The 23,203-nt window shown below is 41.3% G+C and overlaps 1 protein-coding gene across 1 annotated transcript in view; it reads left to right on the top strand.

Moving 5' to 3' along the window:
* The window catches only part of KIF6 (kinesin family member 6), a 221,553-nt gene that overhangs the window by 39,374 nt on the left and 158,976 nt on the right, over positions 1 to 23,203 (top strand). The window contains exons 5-7 of the mRNA XM_066611624.1: positions 3,849 to 3,958; positions 9,023 to 9,152; positions 22,730 to 22,936. Of these exons, the coding sequence (XP_066467721.1) occupies positions 3,849 to 3,958; positions 9,023 to 9,152; positions 22,730 to 22,936 (447 nt within the window). The remainder of the gene's footprint in view (positions 1 to 3,848; positions 3,959 to 9,022; positions 9,153 to 22,729; positions 22,937 to 23,203) is intronic.

The raw sequence follows: 23,203 nt of genomic DNA, 5'->3' as shown, positions 1-23,203 counted from the left end.
TATCTAAATCCCCCACTGTCGATGCAGCCTCACCTAAGGACTGCATGCTGTATCCTGTGGGAGGGGGCAGTCATGGAGTCTCTCCAGTTAAGGGAACATTACTGGCACAAGCCTCTGCTGCCCCAATGGAAATCCTTAGTGCAGATCCAAGAAGAGTAAGGGAAAGGGAAGAAGACAGGGAATGGGGTTAGGATCTGGTATACACCAATGCCACTGACATCCATCCCCTTTTTCTTCCATTCTGCCTACTGCCCACTTTGATCAGAAATCACCCCATTCCTCCCCTTTCCCACCCTGTTCTGCTCACTCTAGCTGCTCTCCGCCCCCACTACCAGCTTACCTTCACTGCCAGAGGTAGCTGGTGGAGGGGCAGAAAGTTATAAAGTTGTTGAGAAAAAAAAATTGATTCCTGGCCAGAGCCACTGTCTTTGTGAACTTTGCGCATTCTCCCCATCTCTACGTAGTTTCTCTGGCCTGGAAAGCTCACATTTATTTCAACATTTAGTAGAAATGTTTGGTGATGTTTTTGTGGCCACAAATATGCTGTAGAAACGTAACTCTTTTTTACATATATCAGTTAGCTAATGGTGAAATTGGTTTTGTTGTAATTCATTTCACTTAAAGTTGAAGTTTCCAAGAAGTTATCAACAACTTTCTGTATAGTTAGAAGTGTCTGGCCCTGTCGGTCTCAAAACTTATCTACTCAAGGTTTAGAATATTTTTCTAGTAAAAGTGTGAGCTCAGGTTTGAGAACTTTGTGTTAGACTTTCCTCAGGTAAGATGACACTTGGAGGGAAGCAAATGAAGAATCGTACTAACTGGCCCATGGAAACAAAACATACTGGAAACTTCAATTAGTTGAGATTAGATAAATTAATGAGGAGGTAGGTTTTGTTAAGTCTCTAAGAGAATGTGACAGCCTGGCAGTGAAGACTCTTCAACACATTTCTGTAGCAGCAACTGAAAGGACCTTGGCCATTTTACCATTATATTCCACGACAGGGAAAATGAACTTTTGTTTACATGCTGAAATTTCAGCTCTGTTACCTCATTTTGATACAAAGCCAAAGCGGAAAGCTTTTTCGGCTCCTGAGCAAGCTTTCACGTAGCCTTGCACATTCATCACTTAAATTGTCCAAGTTACAATCACTGTTCTGTGACCATGCATCTCAGGGGAAGATTGGTAATGGAGGACAACCTCTAGATAAGTTCTTTAGGAATTCTAGAGTTCCTGCAGAACAGTTTGAGAACCGCTGCTTTACTCCAACAGCAAAAATTGAAACATCTGAGACACATATGAGATGAAGGACCCAATCCTATCAAACCTCAATACCAGTGATATCAAACTATCAATACTAGTGGGACATGTGCTACATCCTACAGTAAGGAGGCCATAACAGAGACCTCCTCAGGGTAGGGGAACATTTGTTTCCTTGCTTCAAGGCTGCACACTTGCTGCATTGGCACTAGAAAATTGCATAGGTTTGGGCCCAAAAAGACTTAGGGTTAGGGTTTCTAAACTAGTTCTTAAATTATACTTTGCTTTTAACAATGATACCCTTGGTGCATCTCAGGACTGAAACATATAATCTATGATTTTCTCATTTTAAAAACTCGAATCAGTAGCGATGTCACCAGTCTTTTGTTGGAAAAATGTTCTACTTTTTAAGAACTTCAAATTTGAAATGGTGTGTGCAATTAGAAAATAACGATTGGAAGCATGATAGGGGCAACCCAATCTAGTTGGGCTATCCCCACATAATCCAGACTTACCGCCAGCTCTGGGTGTTGCAAAACATGCCATAAGGCATGCTGGCAGTAAGGACACTGGGCCGGCACTGAGGCCAGTGCCAGTTGGTGCTAGGCTTCAGTGCTAGATTGATGCATTGCTGGAGTACCAAGCAGTAAGTTTCTCACCAATGGCTGGTAAGGCCCAGAGAACTCTGGCCGCTTCCCTGGCCCCACAGGATACAGTGGTGGTCATTTTGGCACCACTGTAGCCTTGGGCACTAGGGAAGCATAGGATTGGGCCCTAAGTCTTTTACGCTGACTTCAGCCTGTGAAGGAAATTAATTCATTTTTTTCTTGTGGATCACGGCTTCACAATTCATTATTTTGAATTGTATATTGTTTGGATTTGTCTTATGGGGAGGAGAGAATCCTGTCTGCAGAAAACAGTTGGGTTATATTACATTCTGGCAATGCTAAACATAGAGTGAGCTTGTAGGGGATAGCTGACAGCATATGCTTGGTTTGAGCAATTTGATTTTTAAAAAAGGTAGAAGAAAGCAACTTTCTAGAAGACTTTTTAAAGTTAAACTTTGAAATATTTTTAAGCAGCTTAATGTGAAGGTCTGCTCTACCTCATTATAGCATCATGTTTTGTGAAGAATGTATATAACACAATTTTGCAATCAAATTAGCGTTTTAAGAGTGTACTTTTGAGATGCCTAATAAATGTGGAAATATGTTTAGAAATGTTGACTGTGGCTGCTTAGGTTGAAGACTGCCAGCCCCAATTTACTTTGCCAGCAGAGTTTGGCTCTTGTTTTCTCCTGTACCTTGCCTCTTTCCTTGTTCAAGACAAGACAAGTCTATGATGCTGCTCATCTGCGGCGGTTGTTGCTCATCTCTCTATGCCCTAGTAGCATCACCAGGGTTTGCATCACCCAGTACAGGAAACCATTGCATCATCCCTGTGATGAACCTTCTTCCATGCAGTGGGTAGAGCAATGCCCTGGGTGATTGGCATGGTGATGTACCATTGCACTGCCCTGCTTATTTTTTGGCTGTAACTTTTGGTAGAATAGAGATATTTCAGTGTGGTTTGTTTCATTGCATTCTGCATGAAATCACACATTAATTGATATATAACATGATGGTATTATTCAAAAATACCAAGATTTAAAAATTTTTGGCCAGTAGTGATGTCACCCTCCCATGCATGTCACCCGGTGCGGCCTGTACCCCTTTAGCGACACCATTGGTATGCTTGTCATTCTTGGTATGTTGCTCCTGATTCCTTTTCCGATGGCAGTCTTTGACCCTTTCCTTGGGTGTGAGGCATGGTGATTACTAAGCAGGCAAGTAGGTCTGAGATGAGAGTGGGGGTTGGAGGATTAGTGGCAGGTGTAATAAAGATACTGATGCTTTCTTAAAGCAAGGAGAAACAGTGTTATTCCCCAAGAAGTTTCTAGGGGGAAGAGGCCTTTGTGGTTTCTCTTCCTGATTAGAGCTTGTAGATTCTCCAAACACAATCTATTACATTCCCCTCCCTCTCAGCGTTCAGACAGTATTTCTGCCTGACCCAGCAAAGCAGCCCCTCAGAATACAGAGAGCATGACTCACAGAGGCTTGGGCCACTGTTTATGTTTTTACATATGTATTCAACCAATAAACAAACAAAATAGCATATTATATTTCTTTTTGTTTAGCAAGTAACTAGTTTTAGATATATACTGTAACTGAGAAAGTCTCAGTTATGAGTGTTTCCATTTCTTTTTGGTTGCTGCTGATCCGTTTTTATATGCTCTTCTGTTGTCAATTTTATTATTGATTTTCTCATTTGTATTTTGAAAAAGCAGACTGCCAGAATACTTAAAACTGCAAATTGACAGTTGAAAAACACAACTTTTTAATAAGAATAGCATGTGTGTGTAGTCCTTTAAAGAAAGCCATGTTTCAGTGACCAAAAGGCATACTTCAAATGTAACGTGAACTGAGTATGTGTTCAAAGTATGAGATATAGAAAGAAGACAAGAGGCACAAAACCCGTACTGCTAATGTACCCTAGATTTCTTGACAGGTATTTACAGCTGGATTTTTAATTTTTTTTTTTCCTAATTCAGGATAGCAGCAAAGTGTACACAACACACGTTTCCTACTTAGAAATTTACAATGAATGTGGTTATGATCTGCTGGATCCAAGGCATGAGGCCTCCAAACTTGAAGATTTGCCGTGAGTATCCCATTAAAAAGTCAGCAAAAGCCTTTCCTTGGCTCTAAAATAAACAACAGTCACCCCATTTTTTATGCTCTCCGGAGTTGTCCTCTTTTGAAGGACACAGGACTGATAGATTTATGTGTAATTATTCTTTAAAAATCATATTTTTAGATAGTGAATGTGTTTCCATAGCATTATATCACAGCAAATGTATTACTAGGGAGATATCACAGTTAAAATTCTGTTTAATATGGCTGCTGCTTTTTTTTAGTAAGAAATTTGAATTTACAGAGATTTGACCATTTTTTACTGTGCAATGATATTGCTGTTTTTGTACATATTTTTTTTCCTCCTTAGTAGTCATATTTCTGTGAAATGACATAGATTTAGATAGGTAAAGAAATTCAGAATTACAGGATAGTTTCCTTGGATGGATAATTAAACTACTATATATTTTCCACATATTAATCTAAAACCATTAGTACATCTAGGAGTTGAACAGGGGTGCAAAAATCCGGGTGCTTAGAAAGACTAGAAAATTAGGCCTGATAACTGGGCTGCTGAAGAGGGCTGGACGTAAGTTCGTCATCCTCCTGTTGACCTCTGTTTCCACATGCAAACAGAACACAACTCCACAACTTCTGCTTCCTGGCTCCTCCCGCTTAAGCAACACCTGGAATGAAGGCAGTGTGGGGAGGGGGAGACCAGAACAGGCTAAGAACATAATCTTTCATCTCACTGGTATGCATTGATATCTGTCTCCTTCAAACAGTTTTCCAGAAAACCCTTTGTCCCTCATTACAGTCTCAATCCAGATTGCCCTCCTCCCAGCTGCTGTAGCAAGGACATAGCTGCATAGCACATCCTTGAAGTAAGGTCTGCTTTGTCCCTCAAGCTGTACTGGAGAAGGGGGATGCATGTCAGAATTCCTTTTTGCTGAGTGGATCCATGCCTTGTTCTGGCTTTTTGATCAGTAGGTACAATCGTGTTTTGTGCTGGCAGAAACTGGTGTGAATTTGATTAGAAAGCATTATCTAAATAGTTTCCTGTATGACACTGAGGAAAAAAAAAAGTGAAAGAAAAAACCACTGTTGCTGCCCACTATTTACTAATTCCAGTTGTTATTGCTGTCCCTGTTTCAGTACAGTACTGGCAGAAGTGAATTAATCCTGAATTAATCCTGAGTTGGATCTTGATACGGAAAAGTACTGCTAACTTAAATGTAATGATGGAGAGAGGCAGAAGCAAGTTTTTGATTTCTCTATAAACAAATCATGTTTTCCATTTGGCTAAGTAGATGGAATTTGTAGACGTCTTTAAAGTTGAGTGGGACATGCGTAAAAAGTAACAGCCAGGTTGCACTGTGCAAACTCTTTGGATTCATCAGCCAAGCTGTAAAACCAGTAAGAGAACCTAAACTCTGAAAGCTTGTTTTGTAGATAAAGATGGTCCTTCAGTACTGCAGCCAGATGAGTCCTGCACCCATGGACTAGATGAGTCCTTCAGATTCCCCTACCAGCATGAATAGGCTTGTGCTTTGACTTTTGTGGGCTTGGATTCAAACTGCTCTGAGATTCATAGTAACTCCTTGCAGTCTTCCAACAAGAAGCTGACGGAACATACCAAGATCCAGGTCTACAGAGCTTGCGTCCTGAGTACACTTCTGTACTGCAGCGAGTCATGGACTCTTCGCTCACAACAGGAGAGGAAATTGAGCGCTTTCCACATGCGCTGCCTCCGACGCATCCTCGGCATCACCTGGCAGGACAAAGTTCCAAACAACACAGTCCTGGAACGTGCTGGAATCCCTAGCATGTATTCACTGCTGAAACAGAGACGCCTGCGTTGGCTTGGTCATGTCGTGAGAATGGATGATGGCCGGATCCCAAAGGATCTCCTCTATGGAGAACTCGTGCAAGGAAAGCGCCCTACAGGTAGACCACAGCTGCGATACAAGGACATCTGCAAGAGGGATCTGAAGGCCTTAGGGATGGACCTCAACAAGTGGGAAACCCTGGCCTCTGAGCGGCCCGCTTGGAGGCAGGCTGTGCAGCATGGCCTTTCCCAGTTTGAAGAGACACTTTGCCAACAGTCTGAGGCTAAGAGGCAAAGAAGGAAGGCCCATAGCCAGGGAGACAGACCAGGGACAGACTGCACTTGCTCCCGGTGTGGAAGGGATTGTCACTCCCGGATTGGCCTTTTCAGCCACACTAGACGCTGTTCCAGAACCACCTTTCAGAGCGCGATACCATAGTCTTTCGAGACTGAAGGTTGCCAATACAATACAACTGCTAGTACTGCCTGACCATGCTCAGAGTCCAATAGGATGTAATTAGCCTAGAATTAGGCTCCTCGGTGGAGGTGGAACCACCAAAGGTTGACTAGCTCACATCTGTACCTTCTCTAAGCTTTCTTCTCATCCTCTGCTGCTAGCTGGAATCCTTCTTTGCAACTCAGTGTTTGCAGATGCATAGTCATGAAGCAGTCTGTTTTCACCAGAGCCCACCCCTGTGGTTAGACCAGTCTCCCAATATCTGTTGCATCAATCACTTACAGCTGGTTGATGTTACTTCCAAGCATAAGTGGCTTGAGCATATCTCCTGAATCTGAACTTCCACCAGAGGCTACCATTAAAATGTTTCTGTTCTTCACACCTTTGTCATTAGAAATACTGGACTAATAACATACAGAATCATGAACCGTTTGGTCTTCACATGGTGAGTCAATGACAGGCTTGCTCGTTCTGAGAGTTTGTTTATAGTGGCCTTGTTTATAGTAGGACCACTAAATTGCTCATTATGTGATGATTCAGCTCTTTAGCTCCAAGGCAAGCACATTTGTGTTTATACATGGCTGTGTGGCATAGTATCCTTTTTTTCTGAACAAACCCGGGCCTTTCTGGCCTGTAACTTCCATAAAAAGTCCCTAAAGTTCCATTCTGTGTGACAGCAGAACCAAAGTGAAGAGCTACATGTTTCGCATCATTTCTTTGATATAGGATTATCACTAAAGTTGAGCTTTGGAAGATCCCACCAAATTGACCAAATATTCTATTAAAAAGAGAAAATCATATAGGCGGAGAAGTTGTTTTTCTATGAGTAAGAGCTCTTTCTGGCAACTTTTACAATATACACTTTGAAAATATCTTCTTTATGCCTTGCCATCTGAAGTGTATAATTACTAGAATGACGATAAGAAAGAAACATATCAGAAAAAACATACTGAAGTTGCTTTCTTTTCATGAAATGTTTTGAATGGTAATTTTTTTTAATCTTGAAGAAAATTATCTTGGCAACTACATTTATATTATAACAAAACTACTAGTTCATTTGAATGTTGTCACCCGTATATAGACAATATGTCTGTCTATATGAAGCCAGTTCCCAAAATTCTATTTGTGTTGCATGGAGTGTGACTACAATTCAAACTGATTTGGATAGGGAAGAGAGAATGTCTCACTCACTGTTGGTGTTTCTTCCTCATTCCCCCAGTTGGATAATTCCTCATCAAAGGGGTTGCAGAATGACATTATAGGGCTGGGAAAAGGGGAGGAGTGTGCAAGCCTGACATGGAGGTATGATGCTTAGGAATTATTTCTTAAGGTTCTCTGAGCAGATCGGTTTGTATAACGGAAAACAGGGTGATACCTTTCCAGCCCTGGTAGGTTATTTCACCTTTGTTCACAGTTTTAGCAGATCCTGCCTTAATGGAAGCTCAGCACCCTGTAGGGGCAACGGCCTGTGGTGATAATGAAGAGCCCAGGCCATGTACCACTGCAGGAATAGGGATGGAGTCTCTAATGGCTAGGTGCTCCCAACTGTAGAGCAGCACGTCAGTCTTCATAGCCCCAAGCTTGGGAAGGGGTCCTGGCATCGCTGCCTGTTCTTTGCCTGGCCTTTCCCTCTCTTCTGTCAGTTCTGTTTCCTTGTCCGTCTCCTCCTTCTTGGCCTAGCCTTGACTTTACTTGTCCCTGCCTGTTTGGTCCTGCCTTTTATCCTCACCACTCTTGGTTTGCCCTGCCTGCCCTTTGCCTCTGCTTATGTTGTCCTCCTCCCTCTTATGGGCTCCAGTTCTCCATTCCTTCTCTATCCACCTTACCTCTTTGCTCTGTCCTATATCATTCCATTCTTCACTCCTTCTTCACTCTCAGTCTCACTGCCATGCTCCTGGTCTCCTTACTCTCTTCTCACACTCCCTCTGTCTTCCTTGCACCATCTTTATGGATGGATGGATGCCACTTACTGCTGTGTTTGACCCCCCTTCTGACCAGATACCAGCAGCTACAGCCTCTTCACTCTCCTTAGCCCTGCTTGCTCTTGTCTCCTGATTGACATCTGCATTGAGGTCATAGCCAGGTGCCACAGCTCAGGCAGCTACTTTGCCATTTCTCTTTGAGAGAAAGATAGCAAAAACTTTTCTTCAACCTGTTCTCACCTTGCACTTTGTTGTATACCAGCCCATAAGATATCCTACTCCAGTTCATAACTGCAGCATAAAAGTGGACCAGCCAAAATGATCTTTTCAGCGACAAAGACTAGCTGAACTTTGAATTTCTTCACTGTAAAGCATTTAAGGACATGATGTTAACTGTGTGTGCGCTTCCTGGTTTTGTTTCTTCCTTCAGTCCTGCAAGCCCTTTTCTTTTTTCCTTTATTTAGATGTGAGATATTTCATTCATTGTGCATTCAATACTGGATTCCCTAACAACTCTTCAATCCTTTATTGGCTTTCAGCTGTCAATTAAATTAATATTGAACCACAAACCCTATTCATGCTAAAGGAATGCTCAGGAATGCAGTGATCTTAGTGGAGTTAAGCCAGCTTGTAAATAACACATTTACACACATGACAAGTCACACATGACTAGAGACCTAATTGGTTATTCACTCACACTGGGTCCCATAAGTTGATATGTAATGAACATCTTGCCTATTTTAACTGAAAATAGTTAAAACCTGCCTTTGAAATGTTATTATGTTTTATAACACTGTGCGTGATATTCTTTTCTACTTTGAATAAAGCTCATTTTTAGTTTCTGACCAAAATAAGGTTTCAGTAAGCCCTTTTCCCCCCCTATAGAAAGGTGACAATAATGGAAGATCCTGATCAGAACATTCATCTGAAACATCTGTCTTTACAGCAAGCAACCAATGAAGAAGAAGCACTAAACCTCCTTTTCTTAGGAGACACCAACAGGATGATTGCAGAGGTGAGAATCAGTCATTGACCAGCAACAATTTTCATTTGTCTTCTTAGAATCAAAATGTTTAGACTTCCTCATAGAAATAACTGTCTGGCTTAACTAGGAATTTTTAATGTACTGGTGACTTCCTCTGAGCAAATGCTCATCATGAAAGAAAAATTAGCATATCTGTTGCTTTTTGTTTTGTTTTCTGAATTTGTACTTATAAATGCGTATGCAGTCAGTTCTTGTAATCCGCTAGGGTTAGGTTCCTGGAAAATTTGTGGATACCGAATTAGCAGCTATTGAATCATTGAGCCTATGGGGAAAATGGGGTTAGGTTCCAGGGGACTTTCTTCATCATATACTTTATGAACTTTATGAACTTGAATCTTAACTTTAAGTCTGTGGAGCTGTGCGATACCAAGGGCTCATCAACATCTCCAACATCTAATGCTTTCTCCTCCATGTTGGCTATCCCTCAATTCATTGAAGGCAGCTGGTCCAACAATAAGGCCTCAGAGTTCAGCAGTGGGGAGGGGGTTGCTTCACCCATCCTCCTCCTCCATCACCTGTCTATTGGCTCCTTCCTTGGGCTTGCCCCAGCCCCAGAGCAGCCTCTTGCCCCCCCCGCCCCCAGATAGATATAGCATGGCTGTCTTTTAACAGTGGAAGGGGATTGCACTTTAAGAGACTGAGCTGCAGATCCAGACCTCCCCTGTTCAAATCTCATCTCTGCTATGAATTCTCACTAGATGGGCTTTGGCCAAACACTTCCCTCTCAGCAACATGAATATTCACTTACCTAATAGGTTTGTTGTACAGCCAGTATGAAGTTGATACAAGTGAAGCACTTTGTATACTCAGAACATGCTATGTATTATTGTTATCTTCAGATAATACAATAGCATGATTTGGGTGAACATAATTTTGAGACTTATCTCAAATCTGATCTTTCGTATAATCTATTTCTATATGGCCATCACCATATGGAGATAGAGAAACTATCTGAGATTAATATCTCAGAAATTATCTGAGATTGTTATCTTCAGATAATACAATAGCATGATTTGGGTGAACATAATTTTGAGACTTATCTCAAATCTGATCTTTCGCATAATCTATTTCTATATGGCCATCACCATATGGAGATAGAGAAACCATCTTATGTTGGGAGAAGAACCACGTGTGAAGCCAAGAAGAGAGGCAAAGAATGAAAAAACAACATACAGGTTGGCTCTCCTTATCTGCAGATTCAAGACCTGCAGATTTGACTTACTGCATGTCCCTACCCGTGTCTGGAGGGCCTCATCGAACGTGGAGGGCTTTCTGGCCGCATCCATAAGTATTCTGAGGCTTCCACACACCTTAGAAGGCCTCCAAGAGTTTTGATGAAAAACTGGAAGTCCTTTGGGCTTTCTCCCAGGAGAATCTTCTGGGAGGCCTTCTGAGTTGCGTGGAGGCCATATGTTGCCTTCCCGCCTCAGAATACCTCCAGATGTGACAGGAAGACACTTCCAGTCACATCAGGAGGTCCTCTGAGGCCCCCCCCCCTGCAGATCTTGGTATCAGTGGGTTTGTTATCTGCAAGGAGGGCCCCAGGAACAGATTCCCCACAGATATCAAGGGCCAAATTGTATTTTACATCAAGTATCTTTGTTATTCTGACCATTAAGGGCCTGCATGGTGCACATATCACAAAGTTTCAGAAAAAGGCTACTTAAGTCAATAAGGGGCATTGTTAAAGAATCGGAAACCTTTCTGCTTAGTAGTAGGGCTAGCTTATCATGTTAAACTTGTTAGAAAACTTCAGAGCAGCAGAATAATCACTAAAATGGTGAATGTTCAAGCTTGAGGCAAAATTTCTGATTTTTGGCACCCAGAAAGCAAGAATTTTTGGCATGCTTGAAACACTTATTTTGGCTTGTGTAAAATGTCATGGTCTAGCATTTAAGAGTACAGTATGTGTATGTTAATACTAAACCTGAATATCTGGTTATGTTATCATCCACAAGCGAAGCAAAAAATTGTTTTGATTTTTAACCTGTCAGTATTCCATTTATTCCTGATGAAGTAGTGTACTTCCAGAAAAAACTTAGTAATCATTTTTAAAATGAGGTTACCAACTTCTTATTGATATAGACAAATTCAGAAGCTACTATGGTAACCAGAAAACATCTGCAAAACATAGTCCCTAGGCCTGGTGTACATAGTCAAGTTCCTATGGCTTATTTTCATGTCGTTTCAGCAGAGCCAACATTTTCAGGAAAAGTTATTAAGAAAGTAACATGCTTTTAGATCTGGAACATTAGAAGCATTCACAAAACCTCCACCAGCAGTAGTGCTTTCTTGAAATTAGTAATAAGAATTGTAGGTTATTAATGTTTTTGAACTCATAATTCTAATTTTAAAAAAATCTGTCTTTAACCATTTTGAAAAAAAAATACCTTTGCTAAACCTTCTGTTCATGGTCATGAAAAGTCATATTTTGAAGCTTATATATGGGGAAAAATTCCAGAGATACCCTTTTAATAAGTAGTCGTCTGAACCACAACCACAACGTGCTTTTACTTGAGACCCTCATATGGATCTAAAATACTAGTTAAATTATTCTGGGGCTTGATCCAAAAAAGCACTATGTGAGTAAAATTTACACAGGAGCTAGAACTGAATGCATAATTTGATGTGCTGTGGGCACATTATTTTCCACCAGTTTAAAAAATGGGTTGTCTCTTTGGTATTAGGAATTGCTTTGATTTGCTCTTACAATTCCGCCTCAAGAACATCTATTTCTTCTTTGAGTTATGAGCATGGATTTTAGTTGTGAGCCTTGAAAACTCTTATAATAAGTTAGATTGGGAAGTTGATATAAATTGAATCAGTGTATTGAGCACTCCATGTTTCTATGCTGAATTGAAAGAGGGTAGTGGTTCTATTTGCAAGCATTACCTTCATTTTATTGTCTCATTGTATTTGGCTTCTGCAAACCATACTTCCGGAAGGGTAGCTGTTTTCGTCTGCTGTAGCAAAAACAACCAAGAATCTTGTTGCAACTTAAAGGCAGAGAGAGCACCTGGGTATTGTGTTTTTTGAGATGCCTAAATGATACTACTAGCTGATCTACACCTTCAGAAAACACAGTGTACCACCCCCTTGCTTGAATTGCTTCTGAATGCATATTGCTCCCCAATTAAGATACTCCCTGGAAAGGTGGCATATTGTGCAGAACCAGGATTTACTGTTATGCCCATAGGACTGATATTCTGGCTTGTTCATAAACTGTGGTTAGAACAAACCAAGATTTGCTGGGTTCAGATGTAGTGGCAAATTGCAAATTGTTTTAAACCCACATCAAAATTTGCACATTTTCCCCCCTTGTGCCAAAGCCTGAGGATTGTGATAGTAATGCTATACCATGATTAAATCACAGCTTATTGTGACAATCTGAATATGGCAATAATGGAGCTATGGCTCACTATTCTAATGGGAAGAATCATCTGGAAAAGAGATGTGCTAATAATTTTCTTGGCTTCCATGGTTGCTTCAAGAGGGAGAGCTGTAATGTGTCTTCCTGCTATCACTTCACAACTTGGCAATTTCTTGAGACAGGGAAATGTCCAACGGTGAATTTCCAGGTGGATTTCTCTCTCTCCATGCCATTTAGCCAACACAAATGAAATGGATCTAAACTAAAGTGTGTGGTTACTATTTCCAGTACTGTAGGAATTATGAAGGCCTTTCAAGCTGAAGAAGGCTTTATGGTCTGTGTTGTACTTTGCAGGATTTTATTTATCATTCAGGGGAAAGAAATGGTTGAACTAATGATTCATAGCATACACAAGCTTCTGAAATCTCAAATCTTGTTTTGTTGAGATCAAAGTGGTCATGCAATTCAGCCTCTGACTCAGTCTTCATTTTTCCCTAATGCAAACGTAGCCTATTTTAATGAGAAAGGAAATGTTTCAGTACCGAATTTTATTGCTGTCGTTTTCTCTTCCAGTTTGGAAGACACTTCGTACACAGTATATTTGTTCTATCACTTGTGTTTTGGAGTGCCTAGAGCAAAGGCTTTTGGCAGCATTCTCAGATGTTGTTTTAATGGAAAGTTAAGATTTAAATATTTGAAGATGACCGTGGAGACTTATTTCTGATCTCTGCATTGAGGTTACTTCTCTTTTAGCTGTCTTTATTTTCTGTAAGTATATTCCTATAAATCTTGCACATTTTAAAGAGGTTGCAGTGTTTGAAGCAGTTGTATATTAGATGAGACATACTAAAACTGAAACTGTTCTCCTTTTGGTCTTTAGAGGCAACCTGGCACTTTTAGGAAAATGGTACATATTTTATGTCCTAGTACCAATCCAAATCAAGCAGGATATTTTCTGCTTCCTCAGATTCCTCTTCCTCAGATTCTACTTCCTCAGATTCCTCAGATTCCTCAGATTCCACACCTGACATACTAGTAATATATTGTTCCCATTATAAAAACATAGAATTGGACAATTCTGTGAGTGGTGAGGGTAAAAAAAACATTTAGCATGTCTTCTTGTTCATATAGTAAGGAATTAATGGCTATTGTGTCATTCCCCTCTCTCCTTCATGCATGTGTTTGATCAGGAATGTTGATGAAACATTCTTGTTTTTTTAAAAATGTGATAATTTGTGCTTATAGTGGGCCCGCTGTATCCACAGACTTGGGACCCACAGATTTCATAATCCATGGGTTCTGAACCCGTGGGGTCGGCCCAACATGGACCTCCAGAGGTGACTGGAGGTGCTCAGAGCTCCAGAGCATGTTCTGTGGAGGCTACACATGACCTCCATGGGCCTCAGAAGGCCTTCTATGGCCTTCAGGAAGCCTTAGAAGGTCACTTGACATTTAACAACCTTAAAAGACCTTTGGAATGCTAGGGAGGGCTTCCTTCGATTGAAAACCAGAAGTGAGTTCCAATCAAAGACTAGTGCTGTTTAGAGCAGCAGGGAGGCGCACATAGGGGCCTGCGAGCCCCCCACACTCAGGTTGGAGCTGCCCCCCAGGTAAGTGAAAAATCCCTTGGTCATGGCAGTAGCACAATCACTGCAGTGCTTTCCCTGCAGGGCCACTCACCTTAAGGGGGAGTCCCTGCTTCCAGTTCCCCTGGTGGGTCATGCCCCTCCAGTTTGGAAACCCCTGGCCTAAGTGTATGGGAAGAGTTTACAATGCCGTGTGATTTTTTTGATAAAGGATGGATTGAATCAGTATCCCCATTCATTCCAATAAGGCCCCATGCAGATACTTCCATGGAGCCAGATACTTTCCTGTATACTTTCCAGATATACAGGAAAATTCCCCTGGGGGCTGGGGATAAGAATAGGCCCTCAGTTTGGCTGTACTTGTCGTAAGAGGCGACTAAACAGCCACCGGGTAGATGGAACTCGTCAGCCTGGGAAGGCAGCTCATCTGAGAGAAGGAAAACTCTGATCCCAAACCTCCACTGCCTTGTGGCTACATCCAGTTATGGAAAAGGCTTCAGGAGTCAACCTCCAGGCAAAATCCGGAGCCAGAGTCCCTGAGGCAGTTCATGGCTGAACACAGTCACGTTCTGGCAACTCCTACGACGCCGCTGGAACCAACTGTATTGGCCTCTGCCTTTCCATTGGACCATTTCAGCGACGTGGAGAGGGGGGATTTGCTGCATGGGTAACAGCCTATCCTTCATACCTACTTTACCCAGGCTTCGCGCACCACCATTCAGAGTGTGACACCATAGTCTTCCGAGACTGAAGGATGCCAACCCAATACAGGAAAAATGTAAACTTCTTATTTGATTGATTGTTTAAAATAACATTTATCCTCTCTTTCTGTCCCAGTCAAAGCAAGTTACAATTGATCATTATGGTCTCAACATAATAAAAACAACAATAAAAACATTCTGTTTAAGGGCAAGACAATGTTGTTTTAAAAAAGTAGTTTGCCTGTTCAGTTCTCTTGTTCCGTATTTCTCCAAATATTGTTAAATACTGGGCAAAAAGCCACTCAGTTTCGACACATTTTATACCAGAGATCTGTATTGCTGTGGCTGGTAATTTTTCATGTGACCACAGTGACAAATGTGTTATTACCTAAATTTATTGGCTGTCATCACAAACATTTCAGTCTGGTGTCTATCTTTGTTTTCATTTTGGTAAAGCTGCACATTTTCATAATACTACATTACTAGGAATGTAGGGGAATAAAAATCTGAAATAGCTCTGTAACTATTTTGTAACCAGAACTGATGTGATGTTAAGTATTGTTCAAGTATTTAGTATTGTTATTATATCTAGACATTAAATAGCACTCTTACGGCTGAATCCTATGGGCTTATGAAATCATATCTCCCAAAATATTGTCATAAAAGATTAGCGAGGGTGCAGAGATCGTGTCACTGCCTTGTCAGCTGCAGCTGTTGCTGCAAATTGGCTGTAGCTTCATGTTTCCACTGCTGTGGTACCCATACTGTAGTGCAGTGGTTGTCAAACCTTTAGCACTGGGACCTACTTTTTGGAATGATAATCTGTCCGGGACCCACCGGAAGTGATGTCATGGCTGGAAACAACATCATCAGGCAAATTAAAATAAATAATTATAAATAATTAAATTAAAATAAAACAAATAAGGGGAAACCAGCTGTGTTCCACCAAGTGAATTTTCACTGCCTGCAATGACATGCCCACACACACACACACACACACACACACACACACACAAATCAGTGAGGTTTTCAGCCCTACCCAGTGCCTACTTCAATTTACGTTCTTATATTTAAGCTGTAAACTATCAGGACTATCAGGATTCCAGCAGCAGTTACTTGAACCATGATCCTATCCCCTTCTTACTGTCCGTCCTGCCCTTTTCTTGGACTCATGCTAGCTCCATAGCTGACATGGGGCCAAGGAGACCCATAGATGGTCAGAAGGCCCATACACAGCTGCATGCTACAGACTGGCAGGGGATAGGATTTGGTAGTGAGCAATGAGGGTTGACTTAGAAAGAACTACATTGAGTATTTTGCAGTGGAATCATTTTGAAATGGCTTTTGTGTGAGAGATGAATCTATTTTGTCTTATAATAGCTGAAAGCTGAATATAGGTCCAGCCTTTTTATACTTGGATTTTTTATACATGGATTTGACTCAACAAGAATGGCCACTGCAAATGAGAAGGAATGTGCTGATCCTTGGAGAAGGGGAAAATGCATCCCTTTAAAATCAGTTTAAAAACCTGAACAGACCTTTAACAATAGCCTCGTTAATGAGAGTGAGAGGGCAGCTGGCTGGCAGTCCAGCAGTCCTTCTCTCTTTAGGCGACCCCTCCCTCTCTTCCCCTGAGCACATGAAAGAAAGGTGATCACTTTGCATTGGAGAAGGGAGGGACTGAGTGAAGTGCCTTTGTAAGCTCTTGGAGGAGGGCTGTTTGATGGATTGTCTTCTTAATGACTCTTATCTTACATCACAAAGGTCAGCAAGGCTGCTTTTAAATCAACATAACAAAGAAACTTTGTTTTTTTAAATGGATTTGCTGTAGTGTGTTTTTTACCATCCACGTGAGTGCTTGGAACCGAACCCAAGCAAATAATGAGGCTCAACCTGTAGTTACTGCTGATCTATATTATAATTATATGTATAATGGCTGCCATGAAGCAGCCAGCATAAGTTCAGTGTTTGTCACAGGAGCGATATGAATTGTATAAAATGTGCCTTTTGCATTATTCTCATAGTGTCATAAAGGATTTGAACATTGTGAATTATGATGTCATGGAATCTTTATATAGAAGTTATTTTCAAGTTGCTGCAATCCATCAGTTTTTTTCTTGATATAGGTTTACAACAGAAACCATCTGTTCTGAGCGTGACACATTCTATAATCTTCCTTCATCTTAATAACTTCAGACACATATGACAGATATTTCGAACAAGTTCAAGAAAAATCCTGAAACTACCAGCAAAATCTGTGTAGTAGACTTTTAGGTGCTTATTAAAGATTATTTCTTTTCAGTTCTAGTTGTCCAAACTGCTGCATAGTGGATATTCAGTGAAATTCACAAAAAAGATGCTGGACAGGAACAGTGACCTGATTGTTTCCTTGTCAGTGATGACAAGTATTTTTATGTTTCTATTGCTTTCTTCCCAATTCCTGCATGTGCGGTATGAGTAAAAAGTCTGAGGGGGTGGAAGCATTAGAGTTACATTAATGTTCCATTATCACATCTCATGAGCAGCTTATATTTTTACTGGCTTACACACCAAACGGAAGTCTTCTTTCATGGGAAAACAAACCCACTTAAAATGGAAGATCGAATAAGTATATGAGAAGGGGGAATCACCTTAAGAAGTTTTGATCATATAATTTGAAAAGCTTTTAGAAAAACACCTTCTTTGGCCACAGTGGTGCTTGTATCAGACCTGTGTGGCTTGGCAAACACAGAATGGATGCTGAAAACCTGCCAGTAATTGGCTGTCGCATATTGCTTTGAAATGCAGGAAGCTAAATTCTTCTGGTTTTTCTGATATGCTTTGGTCTGTCTTATATGTCCATGGGATTAAAAATGTCATAGACCATAATGCACAGCTTAGGGAATGACTCCATTACTGCTGGCTCATTACATTCAGCGATTTCAAACTCATTTCATATAGTGGGCCAAATAGCATTTATGGTGTCTGCTGAGGACCAGAAGTGACATCATTAAGCAGGAAGTGATGTCATTAAGAAGCTGATGCCCAGAAATAAGCATTTTGTTCTCACATAGAAACTCATTAGCTGCAAATGACAGAAAATGCAATTCTTAATCATATTTTCAACCTGTGGGAGAGCCAATTATCATGTGAGCTGCTCTTTCAGAAGCGCCCCTTCAGCTGCAGTGTCATTTTGGAATTCAGCAGCTGAGAGTTGATCTGCAAAGGGATGACTTGGCAGAAGTAATGCACCTGAAAATGTGGCCTTCAACAGCATGATAATTGGGCTCTCAGTTCAGTTCAGTAGAATTGGGCTCTCTCAACACAATGGCAGCATCTCCCTCTCACCCCTCTTGGTCTGCTCCTTCCCCCATAATGTTCCTTGCCTTCTGAGGCCTCCTTCCATCTCTCCCTCCTAGAGCTACAGTAGAGGTGGTACTACTGAAAGGACAGTGCTGGGACAGCCCAGTTGCCTCCGAAGCCAGATAAAGAGCTTCTAGGGGCCTCATCTAGCCCACGGGCCTTATGTTTGACATCCCTGGTTTAAGACAACTGTAATACTATTAGATTCCAATCTTATCCAATTTTCCAGTGCAATTGCACTACATCCTATGGTGGGCAAGCAGTCACAGAGGCATCCTCAAGGTATGGGAACATTTATTCCCTTAACTTGAGGCTGCATTGCGGCTGCACGAGTGCTGGAAAGTTAGATAGGATTGGGTTGTTAATTTATCATGCCTATAATGCCATTTATTATCTTTATGAAATTTGTACTAGGTTGAAGATAGATAAATTTCCCCCATTTGTTTGCTAAAGTTTGTATGGTTGAACATCCTAAAAATCCATGTCCACTGTTTTGGCTTAAAGGTGCTGTTGCATTTTGTTTGTTTTCTTAGTGGTACTTAGTGCAATATTCAACCCTAATATTTGTCATAATAATAAAATAGAAATATAACAGCAGGCACTATGTTTTATATAGAATGTATGATTCTTGGCAAATATGAATTGAATCTTGACCTTTCAAAGTGTAGTGCTGTGTGGCCAGGAGCTTTTCCTGTGAACATAAGGAGAATTGGGCTCTTGACTAGTCCATTGAAGGGGTCTTTGAGAGAGCACAACTTTCCTTCTGTCAGTGGAAGGAACTCCTAGCCATGGAGCACCACAGTGCAAAAGGTTACAATCCAAAATTGCATAAGTGGGAGGCACTAATGATCAAGGGGGATAATTGCAACTAAACCAAAGTGTTTATTTGACCCAAAATTGACCAGCTGTGTGAGGACTCTAATATATATGAGCACTGGAAGTGAGTATACAGCCAAATCTAACCATGTGGAAAGCAGTAGACAGCCAAGAGTCAGTGTAGTCTGTAGGGCAGCCAAGGCTTCATTTCTACCTCAGCCATTATACTATTTTCATATTTCACCTTCAAGGATTGTAATGCTTAGCATTTTTATAGCATTTTCTGAGTGTGCAAAGTGCTTCACATGTGTTATCTTGATGTTGTTCTTACACCTATGTAAGGTAAGTAAATATTGTTATCTACCTATTGTAGATGGAAAATAGGTACATTTTGAACCAGAGAAGTCTTGATTCAAAACACAACATGTGCATCTCAGAAGTTAGTCCCGCTGCATTCAATGGGGCTTTCTCCCAGGAAACTGTATATAGGATCCAGCCGCAAGCTGCAATCCTTTTGGGGCACTGTGTTGTTGTAACTAGTGTTCCAGTAGTGAAAGTTCCTTTACAGGGGCAGGAAAACCATGCTGTTGTCACATGCTGGCAGATTGCTACCACAGACGGTGAAGGCGTGGTGTGCACAGCAGCAGTTTCAGGAGTATCTGCAGGTGCTGGTAAATTGGCGGCAGGGACTGGGGGAGCAGGCCAGAGGGGGAGGGCCTCAAGAGCAAATATGCATGCCAAATCTTACCCCCATTTTTGGCCTGGCTCACCCCCTTTCTTTCCTGAGACTTACATTAAGTATATAGCTGGTGTGGGTCTGAGGAGACCCATAGGCCATTGGGGGCCTATTCAGAGGTAAAAAAAAAATACTTTTTGTTACCTGTGGCAAGCCTCTTTATCACCTCCCCCCTCCCACTATTGGATGCAGTACACACTTCACGAGCATGGCTGCATTGGTGCCAGTGGTGGTGAATATGAATGGGCAGTCAATGTTTTAGGGCCCAATCCTATCCAACTTTCCAGCTCTGGTGTAGCCACAGCGCAGCCCCATGGTAAGGAAACACATCTTTTCATACCTTGAGGAGGCCCCAGTGACTGCTCCTCCATCACAGGATGCAATTCACACCCTACTTGCACAACTGTACCAGCACTGGAAAATTGGATAGGATTGGGCCCTTAATGACTATACTATGCCAGCTCTTTTGGGACTTGTTTTAGGGACTGGGGTAGATAAAAGGAGTTCTAAAAAAATGCAATACATAGAGTTTAAGATAGTTGAAAAATTCTGCAAGATATATACTGAGACATGTACATCCTGGGTAACTTTAGGAAAACCATTCTCTCACAGTGTCAGTTCTGCTTATGTAAACTCTTAATAATCACTTACTTAAGATAATATATGATAAAAAAGCTATTGACCAGTTTATGAAAAAGGAAAAGTATACATTGTGATTAATGTTTTTATATATACATATACACCAATGTTAGGTGAAAGTATTTGTGGTTTTAATTTAAAAAAAAATACAACTGGCTGACATGAAAGATGTTTATAAAATTCATTGCTACAAGTTGTGGTGATGGCCGTTTTCCTGGGATCAGATTACACATAATATTCATACTTAATGTTTATATAATGCTTTCAGAGTGTGCAAGATAAGTAAGTTTAATTATTCCCATGTTGCCACCAAAACTAAGAGGGAATTGTCACGGGGTGGGGCAAGTGCCTTTCCCCTTAAGATGGATTAAGTGGGTTGTTGGCTACCCAGGTGTAGTGTATCAGTAATTTAGAGAATAAAACCTTGGCTTGGGTACCTGAAAAGGCAGACAGCAGGAGGAGGAAGGAAGCTGGTGGTTAATGGCTTTTACACTGAAGGAAATGCTGAGAGACCTGTAAGATGGTAATTTTAGCCTCTTTTAGTTATGTGATCTTTTCTTGTTTTTAGCTACTGTAATTCATGTAAATATGTTTTTTGGAGCAACTGAAGCTCCCTTAAAGTTATAATAAAAATCTTTTACATGAAAATTGAGTGCAATAATTGACCAAGGAAATGTATGTTAGTAGAACCTGGGGCTTGGAGTAAGAAATAGAAAACATTGCCCTTGGGGGTTTGTGGAGGATGGTGTAGGTGGAGGAGGGTTAAATCCCGTTTGACTTGGGAATCTCCCCTGGTCCTTCCCTACCCCAAGGGTGATGTTTGTGACAGGAATAGCTTACCTAAGACTACCCAGTGAGTTCATGCAAAGGTGAGATTCACACTGGTGAATTCCTGATTTGCAGCTCAGGCTCTTAGTCACAACACTACACCAGCTCTTCACCCAGATCTGGCCCAAGGTGACCAGCACCCAGAGTTTTTGCCCACTGTCTTGTGCATGCACACTTCAGTACATGCACAACCGAACCTGTCACTGCCACCTTTCTTTGTCAGTCTGTTTTCAAAGCTTCTTTTTCAAGTCAGTCAGAAAAGGAAGAGTGACAATCCTGGAATTCTTTGTTCCCCTTACCATTGCTCCACTGCTCCTTCTTCTCCACCTTATTGCTATTTCAAAACAGAGAGAGGCAGGACATGCCAAGAGCAGAAGAGGAACACTTCCAGCATACCTGCCTGGCCTGTTTAGGAGTGACTGAGCAGAGAAGGAAGCAGTGAAGAAGCAGTCCTGCTTTGATCACTCTCCTGAAAGGAGTCTTGCTAGTGCCAGCAGCATAGATCAGTTGCTGCTCCTCCTCCAAACTTCCTCTCATTTGTTCTTAATGAGGAAGAGGATCAGAGCACATGGTAAGTGGCTGGGTACATGGGAGGCTGGGGGAGGTGGTAGGGTTGCCCTACACTCTGTACCCATTGCCTTCCCCAGCCTGCCACCCTCCCAGCTACTTTCCATGCACCCCAAGCTACCAGGCAGGCACAGAGAGCAGAGCAAGATTGCCAATTTGCCATCTCTTCCAGACTGTCACTTGAAGCAGTTGCCTTATCAGGCCCCTTGGCTGAGCCAACCCTGTCTCTACATGACACTAAATTCATCAATATGGCTTTATCTTGTTTTTAGAAATACCTTCTTTGCGATTATTGTGTGCAAGGACAGAGTATTAAGGTTTTGCACCCACTGTGGTCCCAGTCTGTACTATATTGTACAAATTCCAGTTTCTGATATAATTGCTGTTGTTACTAGGAGGGAAGGTAGCACTGGTCACAAAATGGTGTGTGTGTGTCAAAATTTTAACCTCTTCTCTGTATGCTTTGGTTCCAATCTGATTCATGCTCCACCAACAACTTATTAAATAAGTAAAAAGCAAAAAGTGGAGCTACACTGCTTTTAACACCATGTGTTTGATAACCGTTAAACTGTTTCAGAATGGGATCAAACAAATGAATACAGGATAGGTTTGTGCTGTTATGCATGATAACTGAATTGAACCACCAGTTACAGTTCTTGCTGAATACTAGTTACTGGGAGGCATCCAAACGGAACAGCTATTTCATTCATATACCCTGCTAATTGGTTTCCTGGAGATATCTGCCTGGCCACTGTGGAGCACAGATTACCAGAGTAGATCCTTAGTCTGATGCAGCAGGGCTCCACTAATGTTCCTAATCTATTTTTAAGTGCGTCTTCATTCCCTAGGTGTCAGCTTGGATCCACCCACATTTCTGTGTGATTAACTGGTCCCTTGTTAGCATTCAGGCTTGATACTATTATGAGTTTTAGCCATCCTCAGTTAAATTCTTTCCCTAACAGACTCCAATGAACCAAGCCTCTACTCGTTCACACTGCATTTTCACCATTCACATCTCAAGCAAAGAACCAGGATCTGCAACTATTCGACGATCTAAGCTGCACTTAGTGGATCTGGCTGGTTCAGAGCGTGTTGCAAAGACTGGAGTTGGAGGCCAGCTGCTGACAGAGGCCAAATATATCAATCTGTCATTACATTACTTGGAACAGGTAAAGTTGACTTAAAGTTCAGTTCTTCCATTTACTACTTTTTTGGAGAAGTATTTTGCTTTTGGAGCGTTCATGTTCCACTGCACTTGGCCCCATGGCTATATAATTTTGATTCAGAGTCAGAGTATGATGTATCTCAGCGTGGTTTATGTGCAATAACAGCTTGGTGGATGCAGTTCCCCCTTAGACCATTTTATTACATTTTACAGAACTTTCTATTTAAATACAATTTCAGTGGAAGCTGTTGAAATATAGGGATTTTATTGT

The sequence above is a fragment of the Tiliqua scincoides genome, chromosome 1 (assembly GCF_035046505.1).
Source record: "Tiliqua scincoides isolate rTilSci1 chromosome 1, rTilSci1.hap2, whole genome shotgun sequence".
Taxonomy (NCBI): Eukaryota; Metazoa; Chordata; class Lepidosauria; order Squamata; family Scincidae; genus Tiliqua; species Tiliqua scincoides.
Note: the sequence above shows the minus strand (reverse complement) of the source record. Positions and strands in the feature narration are given on the sequence as shown.